The following is an 18,897-nucleotide window of genomic DNA, read 5'->3' as shown; positions in this document are numbered from 1 at the left end:
CAAAGAGTGACGTCACCGCCCTACAGGGTTTGTCATGGGTCAGACAAGCCATGTTGATAATCGGATCCTGCACGTCACTAGAAACTAGTCCCTTCAAGAATTCAAGCTAAGAAAGGTGTCTCTCGTTCAACAATCCTAAAATACGCCTAACCAAATTAGTCACGCCGTGGCCAAAGCTTATTGCTCAATTTGGCCGCGTTAGCGGCGAAAATTATTGACTACCAAAATAAACTAAATATTTTTCAACAATTAAGAAATAAATGTTTTAAAAAACTAAAACAGTATTTTTCTTCTCTATGAGGAATTTGTTTGTTTCTTATTAATAAGCTTATATGCCTTTCTTTCCTTAAGGTTTCATATTTTATAATTTTAAATTAAAACTAAATTTACAAATTATTTAAAAATATGTAATGAATATTTTTTTAAATTTTTAGAAAACATAAAAAAAATTCTCATTAGAATAATTTTTTTCTTAAGAAAAATTTCTATAAGCCTGTTCTGCATAGCCCGTCATATTTTCTAAATTTCGTTAGAAATTTGAAAAACATTCAGGAGTTCTAAACTTTTTAAATAAAAATAACTACTGTTTTCAATGACACATTTTTTTTTTGTTTTTAACCAAATTTTTTTTACTTAACAAAAAAAAATTTTTTTCCCAATAAAATTTTTTTCCGAATAAAATTTTTTTTTTTTACTTTACAAAAAAATCTCTAATGAAGAGTTTCACAGACATATATTCGAAATGTGAGACGTTCACAAAAGTTAAGGGCTTCATTCTGTATTGCGAACGATATCTAGACGAACGATTCGTCTACAAACAATTTCGTCTACCAATGGTATTCACTATCATTTTCGTTCGGCCTTTACGTTTCTTACTTTATGTCAATCAGAAAGGCGAAAGCAATTGTCAAATGATATGCTGTCATCGTTTAACATAGTGCCAATACACCAGCGATTCGTCTCTGAGGCGAAACGAACGTTCGTTTCGTAATAGAGAATGAGGCCCTAAGAAAACAAGTAAAGAAGGCTAACCGAACATTACATACTCAGCTGAGAGCTATGGAGACAAAATAAGGGAAAATCACCATGTAGGTAAATGAACCTAGGGTAACCATCGAATGTGCTTGTATGACATGTGTATCAAATGGAAGGTATTAAAGAGTATTTTGGCAGGGAGTGGGCCATAGTTCTATAGGTGCAAGCCTTTTCGAGATATCGCCATAAAGGTGGGCCAGGGGTGACTCTAGAATGTGTTTGTATGACATGGGTATCAAATAAAAGGTATTAATGAGGGTTTTTAAAGGGAGTGTCCCTTAGTTGTATATGTGAAAGCATTTTCGAGATATTGACCAAAATGTGGACCAAGGTGACCCAGAAGATCATCTGTCGGGTACCGCTAATTTATTTATATATGACATACCACGAACAGTATTCCTGTCAAGATTCCAAGGGCTTTTGATTTCGCCCTGCAAAACTTTTTCATTTTCTTCTACTTAATATGGTACGTGTCACACCCATTTTACTAATTTTTTTCTAAAGTTATATTTTGCGTCAATAAACCAATCCAATAACCATGTTTCATCTCTTTTTTCATATTTGGTATAGAATTATGGCATTTTTTCATTTTTCGTAATTTTCGATATAGAAAAAGTGGGCGTGTTCTTAGTCGGATTTCGGCCATTATTTATACCAATACAAAGTGAGTTCAGATAAGTACGCGAACTGAGTTTAGTAAAGATATATCGATTTTTGCTCAAGTTATCGTGTTAACGGCCGAGCGGAAGGACAAACGGTCGACTGTGTATAACAACTGGGCGGGGCTACATACCGATTTCGCCCATTTTCGCAGAAAAGAGTTATCGTCACAGAAGCTATGCTCTAACCAAATTTCACAAGGATTGGTAAATTTTTGTTCGACTTATGGCATTTAAAGTATTCTAGACAAATTAAATGAAAAAGGGCGGAGCCACGCCCATTTTGAAATTGTCTTTTATTTTCGAATTTTGTTGCACCATATCATTACTGGAGTTGAATGTTGACATAATTTACTTATATACTGTAAAGATATTAAATTTTTTGTTAAAATTTGACTTTAAAAAAATTTTCTTTTTTTAAGTGGGCGTGGTCATTCTGCTAATTTTTATCAGGCACACATATAGTAATAGGAGTAACGTTCCTTCCAAATTTAATCATGATATCTTCAACGACTGCCAAATTAGAGCTAGCAAATCTTTTAAATTACCTTCTTTTAAAAGTGGGCGGTGCCACGCCCACTGTCCAAATTTTTACAGATATTCTATTCTGCGTCATAAGTTCAACTCACCTACCAAGTTTCATCGCTTTAGCCGTCTTTGGTAATGAATTATCGCACTTTTTCGGTTTTTCGAAATTTTCGATATCGAAAAAGTGGGCGTGGTTATGGTCCGATATCGTTCATTTGAAACAGCGATCTGGGATGAGTGCCCAGGAACCTACATACCAAATTTCATCAAGATACCTCAAAATGTACTCAAGTTATCGTGTTAACGGACGGACGGATGGACGGACATGGCTCAATCAAATTTTTTTTCGATACTGATGATTTTGATATATGGAGTTCTATCTCGATTCCTTTATACCTGTACAACCAACCGTTATCCAGTCAAAGTTAGTATACTCTGTGGGCTCTGCTCAACTGAGTATAAAAACATAAACATAAATTTGTTTCTAAAAAAAATTTTTCTTCTGAAAGAATTTAAAAATTATTTAAAAATATTTAAATGAATAGTATTTCAATTTGTAGAAAACATAAAAAAAAAATATTCTCAAAAAATAATTTTTTTCTGGAGAAAAATTTCTATAAGCCTGTTCTGCATAACCCTTAATATTTTCTGAATTTCGTTATATTCAGGGGTTCTAAGCTTTTTGAATACAAATAAATACTGTTTTCAAGACAGATTTTTTTGTTTTTAACCAAAATTTTTTTCTTAACAAAAAAATTTTTTTTCCGAATAAATTTTTTTTTGCCTTATGAAAAAAATTGTAATGAAGAGTTTCGCAGATATTTATTCCAAATGTGAAAAGTTCACAAAAGATAAAAAAAACATAGTATGTAAATATAATTTTTTTTCTGAATAAAAATTTTTTTCTGCTTTTCAAAAAAAAAATTATCAATCAAGTCATTGGAACATATTTATTCTGAGAAGTGCACAAATGCTATAAAAAACTAGCTTTATTATTATTTATTTTTTCGAATAAACATTGCTTTTTTTAATCAAAAAAATGTATAGCATTTCGAGTTTCGTCAATCGATTGCTTTTTTGAAATTCGATCGGAATTGGTATAGAACAAGTAGGACCCGTTTTTATGAAGAATTAAAAGGAACACAACGCAAATTAAATTTTATTTAAAAAGTAAAAACCGTTTAGAGAAGTGAACTTTCTTTTGAAACATAATTCGAATATATTCATATAAACGCTGTAAAAACAATCATTACTTACTTACTTAATTGGCGCTTAACCGTCTAAACGGTTATGGCCGTCCAATAAGGCGCGCTAGTCGCTCCTTCGCTCCGCCAACCGGCGGCAATTGGTCACAACAAGGGAGTTTAAATCGTTTTCCACCTGGTCCTTCCAACGGAGTGGGGGCCGTCCTCTACCTCTGCTTCCATAGGCGCGTTCCGGTAGATACACTTTCTTGGCCGGAGCATCATCTTTCATTCGCATAGCCAGCGCAGCCGCTGCATTTTAATTCGCTGGACTATGTTGATTTCTGCGTATATCTCGTACAGCTCATCATTAAATCTTCTTCGGTAATCGACATCGCCAACGCGTAGAGGTCCATAAATCTTTCGAAGAACTTTTCTCTCGAACACCCCCAAAGCCGCTTCATCTGCAGTTGTCAATCATTACGTATCTTTGAAATCAATATCTGTCATAACAAAATTTTACATCACGTCATTTAATTTCATATATTTAGTAACATTGACGGGTCTTTTTTTTTGGTATTGAGTAGTTTGCAACATGAAGCTCAAAATACACCAGCAATTTTATTGCAATTAAATATACACACATGTTACACCTTTGTGAAAACTAATATGAACGCAGTAGGTATGTTACCGAAATAGCTTTACCGAAACCGAAATCGAAGCCGGATGTTTACAAATTTTCCTTATCACAATTATAACCGAATTTGAAAGTCGACTAAGACTACAAGAAAACATACTTACATGCATATATTGTTGAAAATAAAAATAATTTAAGCAACAAACTGCAAGAAAGAATATCTAGTTTGACGGGGACCAAATCCACAGCTGGGTGAATTTTCAATAATATTTTCACAGGCTCTGTAGGCGTAGCTCTCAATTTACTTCATACATTTCAACAGCCAACACGAACATTAGTGACTTATGGCTCTGTAAAAATTGAGGAAAGCTAAACTAAAATAGAGTGGATCCGCAAGCTTTTAAATTTTTTAAATTTAGTTTTGGTTTGCAGCTTGACTACATCACTTTTTAATATAGCAATATATGTAACTTTAAGTTTCTGTAAATCTACAAATTTATTTACGGTTCAAACTCTAAAAACAAAGTTTTATTTAGAATGGGTGCGGCCGTCAAGCCGATTTAATTTTCACTTATTTTAAAAATTATAGCAGAAAATAAATCAAAATGCAAATTTCAACATGATAACTTCAACGTCTTCTCATTAATGGCTTGTTATAGTTTTAAGTTTCCTTTTCTTAAATGTAGGCAATTCCACGCTCATTTTCCATAATTTAACAAAATTCATAATTTACATTATAATATCTCAAGCTATTAGTCATATTTCAATGGTTTATTTGTAACTTAACTATTTTATGAGCTATAATATTATTTCGTCAATTTTCAATACTAATCTACACTGCGATTCGATAGACCTGAACCATCACATATTCTCCATTCTTCGAAGTTTTCGAAATTTTTGATATCGAAAAAGCGGACTTGAGTGTAGTTCAATATCTCCCATTTTCAAAAACAATATATTCTAAATAAACAACCACTTTATATAAGCGCATGCAGATCGAACTTCTAAATACGCGAATCTCTTCGTTGTCTGTGTGCTGATTTCAATAAGCAATGCAAAAATATTAACATATGCGACTTACTCATCGTAAAAAAAATATCTATTTACTACCCTCAACTAGCAATGATTTCGCTTCGTGGCTTGAAATCACGTTTTTGTCAACCTCCAGGAATCACGTTCATGTCGACAACACTAATAATCAATTCTCGTTGCTCAGCATCACCGTCCATCCCGACAACTGATTTAATATAATATATATGTATATATTCATACCTTTCATGAACACGAAATGGTATATTAGCTTTGGTCCGATGTATGTAACGTTGAGAAATATAGAAGATAAACTCACTATTAAGTATACCGAATTGATCAGGGCGACGAACTGAGTTGATATAGCCATGTCCGTATGTCCGTCCGTCCGTCTGCATGTTTGAACGCAAACTAGTCCCTCAAATTTTGAGATATATCAATGAAACTTGGCACAAGGATGTATTTTTGTATTATATTAGACATTTGTCGGACCCGGTAGGATCGGACCACTATAACATATATCTCCCATACAACCGATCGTTCAGATAAGACGATTTTGGTCATTCCTGTCGCAATTTAGATAGTATAAACGTGAAACTCGGTGATATATATTATAATATATCATAGAAGATACCCTTAAAAAAATCACTTTGATCGGAGCTATATATAGTATATATCCCATACAACCGATCGTTCAGATAGAAAGATTTTTGGCCATTTCTCCCTTAATTTAGAAAGTATAAACTTGAAACTCGGTGATACATATTTTAATATATCGCAGACGATTTTCTGAAAAAATTACTTTGATCGGAGCTATATATAGTATATATCCCATACAACCGATCATACAGATGGAAAGATTTTTGGCCATTTCTCCCTTAATTTCCAATATAAAAACGTGAAAGTTGGTGATATATATTTTAATATATCATAGAAGATTTCCTGTAAAAATCATTTCGATCGGAGCTATATATAATATATATCCATTACAACCGATCGTTCAGATAAGGGGGTTTTTTGCCATTTTTTATTTTATATTTATCTTAAAAATCGTTTAGGTATGTACATCTGTTCACTATATATTTCTTATATTATACATCCGATAATTTGGAGATTACGAACGGGATAAGATTATTGTTCAGCACCATTCATGAAAGGTATGAAGTCTTCGGCACAGCCGAAGACAGTCCCGTCCTTACTTGTTTATAGTACAAATTTCGTTCACTTTGTATTTTTCTGTGCAGTGAGTTCGTAATTTTCTTTAGTCTGATTAGATTAGATTAAATTTGTAGACTAATACCTAGAAAAATAAACAGGCCCAACCTATACAATATTTTCCATTTTGTTTTGTTATTTTCCAAAAGTGAGCTGGTTATATTTCTATTTTACTTTATTTCAATACAAATCTTTTCTGTGTTCATATATATGTTTATAAAACTTGGTAAAAGAAATCTCAATTTTTGCTCAAGTTATCATGTAAACGGAGGGCGGACGCATAGGCAGACCGAATGACTTACATGGCTCAATCGGAAACTTTCTCAATACTTAAAGTTGGATGTCTATATCAATCTCGATTCTTAATACCATAGAATTTCACTGCTTTGCGATTAAAGTTGTAATACCCCCATGTACAAGTACTCTTAAAAAAAAGAATTAGATAGCTGGGCTGCTAGTGCCAAAAAATCAAAATTGTTCGTAAGCCATAGCTTTTTTGCTCGACTTCCGCTAAAGTAAGATTTCAAACAAATGGCACCGAAATCAGAATCAGAGTTCTAAATCAATCTAAGATTCCGTTGTTTTGAATTTGAAATAAAAATCAAAGCTTTGCAACATCACTAGCATCCTTAATAAAAGTTACGTATACGCACTGTTGCACCCACACTAAGGTATTATAAAGTTTTAGTTAGCGTGATTTTCCTCGAAACTCAATGTACACAATATTACACACATTAACTAATACAATGCTAGCGCTATTCAAAAAGTAATAAAACCTTACACAAACAATACAAAGGCAGCGCTTTATATGGAGATGAATGCATGTGTGTTGCAACGTGAGGATGTTTTTATTTCCCTTGCTTTATCCAACGTTCGTATTATTATGTCATTAAGGAATCTGTTAGTATTTGTATTAATTTGGCACACACACGCAAACATATGCACATAAATTATTCGTAGCAAAATAATAAAGGCGAGCAATGGTATTAGAAAGTTGTAGCCAAAACCACAGACAAATATGTTTGAAAACAAATAAGCTTGTACACATACTTGTTTCACATATTCATTCCTTTTGAGATTATATATCCACGCATAAAAGAACCGCTATTAAAGCGCACGTTAACTGTACTAATATACAAGGTCTATAGTCAAAAGAAATACCAAAAAAAATTTTATAGTTTAGTTTATTTTATTACTCGAGCGGCTAAAAATTTTATGTTGTATTTCAAACGCTGGTGGGAGTAATACTGTGGAGTGCTGGAATTTCGAATTTTGTTTGAACAGGTTCCATCTTGGCTTTAGTAAGTATAAATTTGCATACACTTATGTCTTAAGCTTGTGCACGGAACTATCAAGTGGAAAGTGAAAAGTTGTTCGTTTTGTATTTTTTAAAGTTTACTTCATGGCCACAGTACATTTTAGGAGCTATTTTCAGAAAAAGAGTTGTTCGATACTAAGAGTTTGCTTCGGAATTGCGGGCATAACACAAGGCTTAATGTGGTAAAATCTAATCATTAGCGCTACGACCGACCTAGTATCTACCGGTACTGGAGAGCGCTGGATTCTAGTGTAGTAAAATCACGTCACATTTGATGAAATAAGCCACTGCAGAGTTCAAACCGTAGAAAGCAATAGCCTCTGACAGAATATAATTAATGATAACAAACCTCGGCTACGTCGTACTAAGCTATCCAGAAAATATTTTTAATTTGACACTGGCCTCTATTGTCATTCACGAAATATGAAAACTGGCAAGTGTGGCTCCGACATTAAGTCCCGGGAAACCAGCTAAGTGAGGAGAGTCACAACGCCGATGTGTCTACCGGCGCCATTAGTGAATTATACCGTTAATCTTCTGGTAGCCAGCCATTAGCATGGTATCCGAAAAGCGCATAGCACTAAAAACGGGCCACGGTAACACTCAGAGAAATTACGGATTAAATAAACCTCACTTTCATACAGAGCCCATGGCGCTTGTCCTGTCTAAAGCTTTATCATAGTCAATTATGGCACACAGCTGGGAGACATGAAAGTTTGATCTCTTCCCGCCAATCTGAGTACATGGACCTGAATGGTAGGCAGGTATCGGTGCAATTTAGGAATGCGTATATACTTTTCAGACGTTGTCCTGTACGCACGTCTCTTATTCGAAAACTCTAAACTTTAAGTCGGGCTTATAAAAGCTTCATTTGTATGCTTGTATGTATGTGACTCTCCTTTTGAATAATAGCTAGCGGCTTATTACTAATAGTATATCCCATACCGAGTGGCTTAACCGTACCGATTTAAATAAATACCCAGTTCTAAACAAGTACCCTGCTCCTAAAAAGTACCCGGTTCGAAAATAAATGTACCCAGTTCAAAAAAATACCCGGTTTTAAAATAGTAACTGGTTCTAAAAAAAGTAACCCGTATATGAAAAAGTAGACGGTTTTTAAAATAGTTCACGCCTCCAAAAAGGTACTAGGTTTTAAAGAAAAAGTACAGCGCTCAGAAAAGTACCTGGTTATAAAAAATGGACACCCCTTTAAAAAAGTATCCCGTTCTGAAAAAATACCCGGTTCTAAAAAAGGTCCTGCATCCGAAAAAATACAGGTTTTTCAAATGTTCCCAATACTAAAAAAGTATCGCAAACCGAAAATTACCGAGTTCTAAAAAGGTACCCGCTGTAAAAAAGTACCCAGCTCCACAAAGTACACTCAAAACACACTCATACAAAGCACATCCAAAAAATTACCAGTTTCTAAACAGTACCTCGATTATAAAAAGTACTTGGCCTTTAAAAGTACCCTGACCCGAAAACTACACATTTTGTAAAAAGTATCCGGATCCAAGCCGTTAACGAGGAGCTCAGTGACACACAAGAATGTATAGATATACTATAAGGATGGTAGGTAGGTGAAATGGCTTCGACCCTGGTCGCCCAAGTACCTATTTAAAGCCGTTTTGATGTCATGTAACTCGTCTAAAAACCTACGGAATGTTACGGTCAATGTATTACAACCAGCCAGAGTTGTTGATAAAATTAAGAATATTCGGGATTGCTATAACAGATAACCCTCCGAGGTCTTCTAGAAACGGGGTTCCAAGGAACCTTAGCCGGGCTCTAGCTAGAGCCGGGCATTTACACATAAAGTGTTCTACTGTCTCCCTGGCATTTGGATTTTTGCAGCTTCTGCAATAGTCGTTATACGGAATGCCCATCTTTTCCGCATGCGTAGCTACTGCCCAAGGACCGGTGCAGACTGCTATCAGTTTGCGTGTGTTAGCCCTGGATTTGTTCAGCAGACTTCTCGTCCTCTTTCCATCGTAGTTTGGCCAAATGGATTTTGATATCGCACAGGTGGTGATGTTATTTCACTTTGTTTGTGCTTTCTTCAAGTAGAAGCTTTGGCTACTGCTAAGGGTATGCTTACTTCGATACTGGTTATTTCCTCGTTCATCTCCGGTGAGCCCATGCGTGGTAGCTCGTCGGCCTTCTCGTTACCCTCTATCCCACTATGACCAGGGACCCAGATAACGCGTAGTTCTAGGTTGGTGGATAACTGGGATATGATTCGCTTACAAGCCTACTCTAATTTTGAGTTAATGTGTGGCGAGGAAAGCGGTTTTATCGCTGCTTGGCTATACGACAGGATGCAAACTATACCAGCTACATTCAAGCCCTCCAGTGATTTGCAGGCTTGCCAAATCGCGAGGATTTCTGCTTGAAAGACGCTGCAGTGCGATGGGAGTCTGAATGATGCAAACAAATCTAGGGACTCAGAGAAGACTCCGGTCTCCACTCCCGATTCCATATTGGAGCCGTCAGTGTAGATTTGGATGTCGTCGACCTTTATGCCCGGGTTTCTCTTCCACTCATTCCTGCTTGGAATGGCGGTATTACAACCGTACTCAAGCTTCAGTTTGCGAGGGTAGTAATCTGTCTCGGTACTACATTTACCATCCGGAAGTTTCTTTAGGATACTACTATGCCCTTGCTGAGTATCCTTCCAACACCCAGACTCTCTGAGTCTCAGTGCGGTTTGTGACGATGTACAAAGTATATGCAAGTCGATCGGAAGCAGGTGCAAAATGGGGTCTAAAGCAGCTGTGGGGCAAGTGCGTCCGGCCCCTATGGCACCAACGCACGCAGTGCGCTGGACTTTTTGCAGGCTGGTGAGATTGTAGCTCTTACTTAGAGCTTCCCACCAGACTATGGAACCATAGGTAAGCACCGGTCGCACCACCGCCTCGTACATCCAAAGTACCATGCTTGGCTTGAGTCCCCATTTCTTACCAAAGATTGATTTGCAGGCATAGAAGGCGATGCAGGCCTTCCGTACCCGCTCTTCGATGCATACTTTCCAATTCAACTTGCTGTCAATTTTTAGTCCCAGATACTTGGTACTCGATGACAGGGTTAGTTGCTGGCCGTTTAAGAATGGTTACTATAAGGATACTAAGAATAATTTAAAACGGGGTGCGAAGGTTCCACTCTTTTGTTTAGCTTCTACATGTTGAAGCTCCCTGTCTCACCAGAGCGAGTCACCAATCTTTCGTATATGTATGACCGCACATCGTGAGCGGGGTATGTCCTTCATATAAGGACCCAAACGACATCAAACACAAGTGCAATTTAACTGTGCAATTATCGCCTCTTACAGCAAATTCCCCTTTCAAACGGTCGCACCTGTTCAGTAGGCCGAAGCGCATACAACAACAGCAGCAACAACCAAAACATGGCCAACTCTGGCACTAATGTCACGCTTAGTGTAGGAACGAGGTATTTCGTAAGCAAATTTTCTCGTCCCGAGCTATGATAAGACTTCATTACATCGGCTTCAAGCTTACTATGGAATGTTGGCATTGGAAAAATCATGTTTGCTTATAATAGGAAAAAGGATGGAATAGTAACCTATCTTCTAGGGCAGATTGTTGTGACAGATTTTGCAAGATATAGCTGTGCTCAAATTAACGCCATATCTGGGCAGTCCCTCTGCCTGGCCTAACTGAACCCGCGTAATATGTTAAGCCTACTTTCCAGGCTCCAAGTATCTTTTTAACTCCGAGTTAATTTTAAATGTCAAAAATTAGTGCCGCCGTGGTGTGATGGTAGCGTGCTCCGCCTACCACACCGAAGATCCTAGGTTCTCCCTCGGGCAAAGCAACATCAAAATTTTAAAAACAAGTTTTTTCAATAAGAAGACATTTTTTCTAAACGGGGTCGCCCACCGGCAATGTTTGATAAGCACTCCGAATGTATTTCTGCCATGAAAAACTCTCAGCGAAAACTCATCTGTAATTACCCAGAGACGGCTAGAACAAGTAGGTGCCGTTCCGCCGAGTTGTAAGGAAAGGTAAAAGGATAACGTCGCAAATTGGAAGACAGGCTCGGTCTAAAATCTCTTCACAGGTTATCGCGCCTTTTATTTATTTAATTATAGTTCCTAATGAGAATATAGTTGCTAGCAGCTGCTGAAGCAGACACCCCCCCTCCCAATTCTCGAGTTCTTTTACACTTTGATTGTTCCTTCGCATTCCTCTAACTCCTCCAGCGTTTCCCTCTTAAACACTATTACATGAGTTCGCGTACATCTATTTAAGGGATTTTAGTCAGGGAAGTGCAGTTTCGGAACAAATTCTTATGTATGTATGTATATTGCTGTGAGTCCGATGTCAGAAACAAAAGTTACTCCGGTAGTACAACAAAGTTCATACTATTACAATAAAGCCGAAACATCTACGTAAAGCTCTTTTTAGAAATAAGTTTTCAGTTAAATAGTGTTGACTTAAGCACCCTCATAACTTAACAACAAAAAATGTCGTAGTATTAAGCCAAAAATTTGCATTTTGTTCATTTGCAAACTTTACATTTTTCTCTTCTACTTCCAGTGTGTTTGCCGCTTTGACCGCCAAGGTGCTTTGTGCGAGTTACCCATCATCATCAAGAATGCCGCCTTCTCTGGCGACTCATATGTATCGCATCGCATCCATAAGGACATACCACATCATGAGTCATTGGATTCGGTCCTGCCAATGCATGTACAATTGAAAGTGCGCACACGTGCCACAAATGGTCTGATAATGCTGGCCGCAGCTCAGGGCACTAAAGGTGGTCACTATATGGCATTGTTCCTGCAAAAAGGTCTTTTACAATTCCAATTCTCTTGTGGTTTACAAACGATGCTGTTGAGTGAGCTGGAAACACCGGTGAATACGGGCAATGAGATTACAATACGTGCAGAGTAAGTAGACAAAGAATGTATATGTATTGTATGAGAAGATATTTGCATATTTTTAAGATAATTTTTCAAATTGGATAGTTTCAATGAATTGAAATGTTGAATGTAAAAATAGTTTAGTTGAGAAGCTTAATAAGTACTACACAGTAATTACACTTGAGCTTTTTTTTTTGGGCAGTTTCCTGTAAGCCCCTTTCCTATGTTTTTATGATGAAAAACATCCCTTCTTCTACACATGCTTCCGTGGCTGAAATAAATTTCGCGCGCTACTTTGCGGAAGCACAGCAAGTAGGAACGAAGGGAGCAGTACCATTAGAACCTCCGTCAGGACCTGTATTCACCAACGACCTTTGGGAAGAAATTAAACTAATTTCATAAGTACTTTATTTTTTTATTCATTGCGCTTTGATGTACTTCTACTCTTCGACAAACCCCACCTCAAAAAATCTTAAGAAAACTTAAGCCCTTCAGCGCAGATCAAAAAAATTTTACTGGGACTTTCAAAAAAGTATGAAAATGTGATATTAGCGCTCAACAAATATTGAGAAAATTTTAACCCTTTACTAAAACAACGAAAAAAAAATGTATTTTTACTTGATCAACTTTTTATGAAACTTCCTTTTTAGTAAAAAGAAAATTAAAAAATTCACGTGCAATATAACAGATAAATTTATATAAAGAAACCCTGAAACTACCCATCAAACCGCTTTTATGGACTCTTTGAAAAGTGTTATGAAAATAACTATTTACCAAATAGCGATGGCACTCATATTTCGTCTAAGAAGATGCCGATCTAAATCTTCGGCAATTAAAAACTGAAAAAACGTTAATCCTTCAATGCCCATCTAATACAATAAATTTGAAATTATAAGGATGACCTTTTGGTAAGATTAAACTCAGATGTATCTAGTAAAATATTAATTCAATAGGTTTTTAGAAAATTTTAACCCTTCATTAGTGAAACTAAATACACTTTTAACTTTAATTCTTTGCATGACCAAAATATAAATTTCATTGAGACCTTCAAAAAATTTATAAAATTTACTTTTTATAAAATTCCTACGAAGTCAGATTTTGTCTTTTAAGGTATTTAGTAGGGTGTTCGATTAACCGACTTTTTTCAAAACCCGGTTTTCCGATTATTCGAAAAATGTTAATTAGAAAAAAAACCGATTTTATGTTCTCAAACCCGGGGAAACCCGGATAAACCGGTGTTTAGTACTTGCCCCAAAATAATAAAATTTCCGTTCAGCTAAAAATAAAAGGTTAACATACCAATAGATAAATCGTTTATTAAAAACAAAACAAATTCAATATGTATTTAATACAGTTATAAAAAAAGTATATAAAAAAGTATAATATTCATTTATGGAAACAAAAAGTCAACATATGTGAAGACTTTACTTATTGTGATTATAGAAATCTTTTAAATTGATCATATGTGAACAAGCATTATCACATTTTCCTGAAGATGGCTTCAGATTGAAGCCGAAATATCAACAAATTAAAACCCAATGCAATTTTAAGTATTGTGTTTTATTTTACCTACGGCCTTTAAGCTCATAAAATTAACACAACATAAACGTATAAGGCTATAAAAATTACCAAAAAGTAATCTTTTAAAAATAAAATACAGCTTGAAAGTTTCTTACTCACTCCATTCTTTTCTTTAGTCTTTATGAAACTTGAGACAAAAAATGCTCTTTCACTCAATGTTCTAGTAGGACTTATTGTCAGTAATGCGTCATACAATTTTCTAAGATTTTCTGTCCGTTTCTGACACTTAGCCAAATGCACAAAATCGTCCAAAATTCCTTTGCCGCACTTTTTCGCTAAATGATTTGAGTTTTGAATATCGCGAGTGGTCTTATCCAACTCACTCTTTAAATAATTTTCTGAATCCGAAACACTTAGCTCTGTGCTGGAATGAGGTGTATCAATTTGATTCTTCCCAAACAATTTATATATATTTTTTTTTAAACATTCTTAAACGGCCAGCAACTAACCCTGTTATCGAGTATCGAGTGGGACTAACAATTGACTACAAGTTGAATTGGAAAGTATGCATCGAAGAGCGGATACGGAAGGCCTGCATCGCCTTCTATGCCTGCAAATCAATGTTTGGTAAGAAATGGGGACGCATGGTACTTTGGACGTACGAGGCGGTGGTGCGACCGGTGCTTACCTATGGTTCCATAGTCTTGTGGAAAGCTCTAAGTAAGGGCTACAATCTCACCAGCCTGCAAAATGTCTAGCGCACTGCGTGCGTTGGTGCCATAGGGGCCGGACGCACTTGCCCCACAGCTGCTTTATACCCCATTTTGTACCTGCTTCCGAGCGACTTGCATATACCTTGTACATCGTAACAAACCGCACTGAGACGCAGAGAGTCTGGGTGTTGGAAGGATACTCAGCAAGGATATGGTAGTATGCTAAAGAAACTTCCGGATGGTACATGTAGTACCGAGGCAGATTACTACCCTCGCAAACTGAAGTTTGAGTACGGTTGTAATACCGCCATTCCAAGCAGGAACGAGTGGAAGAGAAACCCGGGCATAAGGGTCGATGACATCCAAATCTACACTGACGGCTCCAAGATGGAATCGGGAGTGGGGGCCGGAGTCTTCTCTGAGTCCCTAGATTTGTCTGCATCATTCAGACTCCCATCGCAATGCAGCGTGTTTCAAATAGAAATCCTCGCGATTTGGCAAGCCTGCAAATCACTGGAGGGCTTGAATGTGGCTGGTAAAGTTTGCATCTTGTCGGATAGCCAAGCAGCGATAAAAGCGCTTTCCTAGCCACATATTAACTCAAAATTAGTGTGGGCTTGTAAGCGACTCATATCCCAGTTATCCACCGATCTTGAACTACGCGTTATCTGGGTCCTGGGTCATAGGGGGATAGAGGGTAACGAGAAGGCCGACAAGCTAACACGCAGGGGCTCATCGGAGATGAACGAGGAAATAACCAGTGTCGAAGTAAGTATACCCTTAGCAGTAGCCAAGGGGAATATCCAAAGCCTCTACTTGAAGAAAGCACAAACAAAGTGGAATAACATCACCACCTGTGCGATATCAAAATCCATTTGGCCAAACTATGATGGAAAGAGGACGAGAAGTCTTCTGAACAAATCCAGGGCTAACACACGCAAACTGATAGCAGTCTGCACCGGTCCTTGGGCAGTAGCTACGCATGCGGAAAAGATGGGCATTCCGTATAACGACTATTGCAGAAGCTGCAAAAATCCAAATGCCAGGGAGACAGTAGAACACTTTATGTGTAAATGCCCGGCTCTAGCTAGAGCCCGGCTAAGGTTCCTTGGAACCCCGTTTCTAGAAGACCTCAGAGGGTTATCTGTGATAGCAATCCCGAATATTCTTAATTTTATCAACAACTCTGGCTGGTTGTAATACATTGACCGTAACATTCCGTAGGTTTTTAGACGAGTTACATGGCATCAAAACTGCGACGAGGGTCGCACCCATTTCACCTATATTTTTTTTTTGTTTAACTTTGGGAAGCGTAATCTAAAAAAGAGTCATGAACGAAAAATTGGCCAGTGTTTAAGTACAAAATCAATGTTTGGAGAACTTTAACTCGGCGTTCCATTAATTGCTTTTGTAAGCGTTTTACTAAATCTACAGACAACGTGACTTGCGATTTTTAAATGTTGGTATACAAAAATTTAAATATCCCTTCTGCTTCTACTAATGTTACGGATGTTTTGGACAATTCTAAAATGGCAACTTCCAAAGGCTTTGGAAGATTATTGAGATCTGTTAGCATTTCAATATTATCTTCACTGCAGGGTTTAAGGTTTAAATACAAAAGAGTGTGATTGACACATTTATAAATCTCCAAAAACTAGTTGATCACTTTTCACCTTCAAACTCACATTCTGATTTCTCGTCTGAGGAACATGTCACTGTATTTCGATAAACTTTCGAAGGACTTTACAGACCTTCTGAAAATCCGGTTAACCGAAGAAAAAAGCCGGGTTATTCGATATTCGAAATTTTAGGATAAAAATAAAACCGTCCAAAAAATTAAAAAAAAAAACCTGCTTAAAACCGGTTCGAATTAACCGGGTCGATCACCCTAGTATTTAGTAAAACTTTAATCAAATAGTTCTTTAGATAACATTAATTATACATAGCCAAGCCAAATAATTTTATTGACACTTTCGAAAAATGTGTGGAAATTAAATAAGCACCGATTTGGTCTAACAGTCAACCTGAGCGGTAAAAATTTGTTTAGAAAATTTTCGATACTTTCAAATAATTGATGAAAATCACGTTTAAGTAAAATACTAACGAACTCAGATTTTGCTTTATACGATAAAGTATTTAACTAAACGTTAATCAATAACAATTCTTCAGAAAACCTTAACCCTTCAATGCCTATATTGGGGCTTTCGAAAAATTTATGAAATTTAAATAAGCACCCACCCTTTACTCTACCAACAAATAAATTTCATTGCGACTCACGAAATATTTTTATGAAAATTATTGAAAACAAAACAATCAGATTTCATCTTACAAAATGCCCAGAAAAAGGCTTTATAATACATATTCAGAAAACCCTTTAACCCTTTATTTATTTATCAAATGAATTTTACTAGGACTTTAAAAAATTTTATAAATCTTTAGTTTACCTTTATTGAGAAGTAAACTAGATTTTGTCTTAAAGAAAACCTAGTCATATATTTGGAAAATAATCATTAAAAAACTTTAACGCTTTTACTCGCTTTACAAAAATATTTCTTTTGAGACTTTCAAAAGTTGTATGAAAATAACGTTATAATTAATTGGAAATGAATTAAAATTTTGTCTAAGATGATACCCAGTAAAATCTTCAGTCAAGTTCTTTACAAAATTTTAACCCTTCATTGCACAACAAAACATTTTAATGAAACATTCAATAAATTTACAAATATTTTAAGAAGTATAGTTGCTTTTCCCCTTTGGAAAATAGTAGACAGGGTAGAAAGAAGTAAAAACAAATTCTGTTGTAATTTTTATAACAAGAAGAGCATATCGATTAACCCTTGATATCATTACCAAGAAATAAATATGTCATCAAAATCACAAACTACGTACAAAATAATGCACTTCAAGCATTTTCTGACAACATTATTTATACATTTTTGGGGCTCAAGGCATACTTGACGATTTTATTGCTTAAAGCTACTTATTCATCGATATTACGTAATGGTAAAAGACATTTTTAAGGCAAACGGCCCTAAGCTGTGAGAATCTATTTAATCGCACTCACATACGTACATATGTAAGCGAGTTTATTTTTATGGCATGCCAACTTTTTATGCTTAATTTGCGGTCCTCAAGCCAAACCAACAAAAAAGAAATAACAAAAACGAACAACATTTATTGCACCCCAGAGACTATTTTACAAAGATCGAAAATAGTGAAATAAGTAGATAAGGAAATGAATGGGCAAAAACCGAAATCATACGAAATGTCCTCATTTAACCAAAATAAAGTCATAAAGCAAATAACAAAACACAAGTAAAAGCTTAAATAAAACTGCGTACATAAAGAGCAAAGCAACAAAACTATTTATGTACCCACTATATACATACAAACAACGCTTGAAGGCTAACACTAAACAACAAAGTCTGCCCTTTTGACCATAACAATTTAACGGGTATATGGTATATAAGTGTATATGTATGTATGTTTGTTAATAGTTGCTCATAGCAACCAAACAAGTACTAGTCGTAAGTAAGTAGCGAAAGGGCATATCTATATTCATGAAATTATCGTATTTAGTCTTAATGAGCTTTCACGCCAAAATGACGTCCTTCGGCGGCGATTTGTATCTAAGACACAAAGTACTTGCAACATAGTACATAGTGAGCGTTCGTAGCGCCAATCATTCAACTAAATCCCTTTTGAAAACTATGCCTTGGCGCTTATAGCAATCCACTTTTGCAGAGACATACATACATATCGGCACTCGTAGAATCCACCCTCTCTACATATATTTCCTACAAATGCACTTAGCTCATGCAATTACGATAATTATAGCGCGTTAATAAATGTCTTCGCAATCGTTTTTGACTAAGATTTCACCTTTACTAGCAAGGTATTTATTATTGTTGTAGTTTTGTGATTGTTAGCTGATGCCTAGCTTAGTGCGTTTGCTGCTAGTTAAGATTTTGATTCTTTTGTATGCATTTATTTACATAGGTGTAACTATTCGGCAGCTGAAATGGTAGACAGTCACGCAAAGCACTAGTTTCGAACTACAGGTTTACTGACTACCCCCGAGCTAGTATGAATTGGTTTGCAAAGTGGTACAGTTGTTATCCACACTTGTACCGACACTTCTGAGTCTGAGCTATATGAATTTAAATAAATTACTCA

At 36.1% G+C, this 18,897-nt stretch overlaps 2 protein-coding genes across 13 annotated transcripts in view; one reads left to right on the top strand and one right to left on the bottom strand.

Annotated features, from left to right (window-relative positions):
• The window catches only part of eys (eyes shut), a 457,691-nt gene that overhangs the window by 330,632 nt on the left and 108,162 nt on the right, over positions 1-18,897 (top strand). For all 4 annotated transcript variants that reach the window (XM_067768337.1, XM_067768335.1, XM_067768336.1 and 1 more), the window contains exon 6: positions 12,162-12,514. In XM_067768337.1, the coding sequence (XP_067624438.1) occupies positions 12,162-12,514 (353 nt within the window). The remainder of the gene's footprint in view (positions 1-12,161; positions 12,515-18,897) is intronic.
• Positions 1-18,897, bottom strand: part of LOC137241108 (uncharacterized) — a 471,192-nt gene that overhangs the window by 348,259 nt on the left and 104,036 nt on the right. The gene's annotated exons all lie outside the window — the stretch shown is intronic.

Source organism: Eurosta solidaginis, chromosome 2, assembly GCF_040869045.1.
Source record: "Eurosta solidaginis isolate ZX-2024a chromosome 2, ASM4086904v1, whole genome shotgun sequence".
Taxonomy (NCBI): domain Eukaryota; kingdom Metazoa; phylum Arthropoda; class Insecta; order Diptera; family Tephritidae; genus Eurosta; species Eurosta solidaginis.
This window is presented reverse-complemented; position numbering and strand designations above follow the sequence as displayed.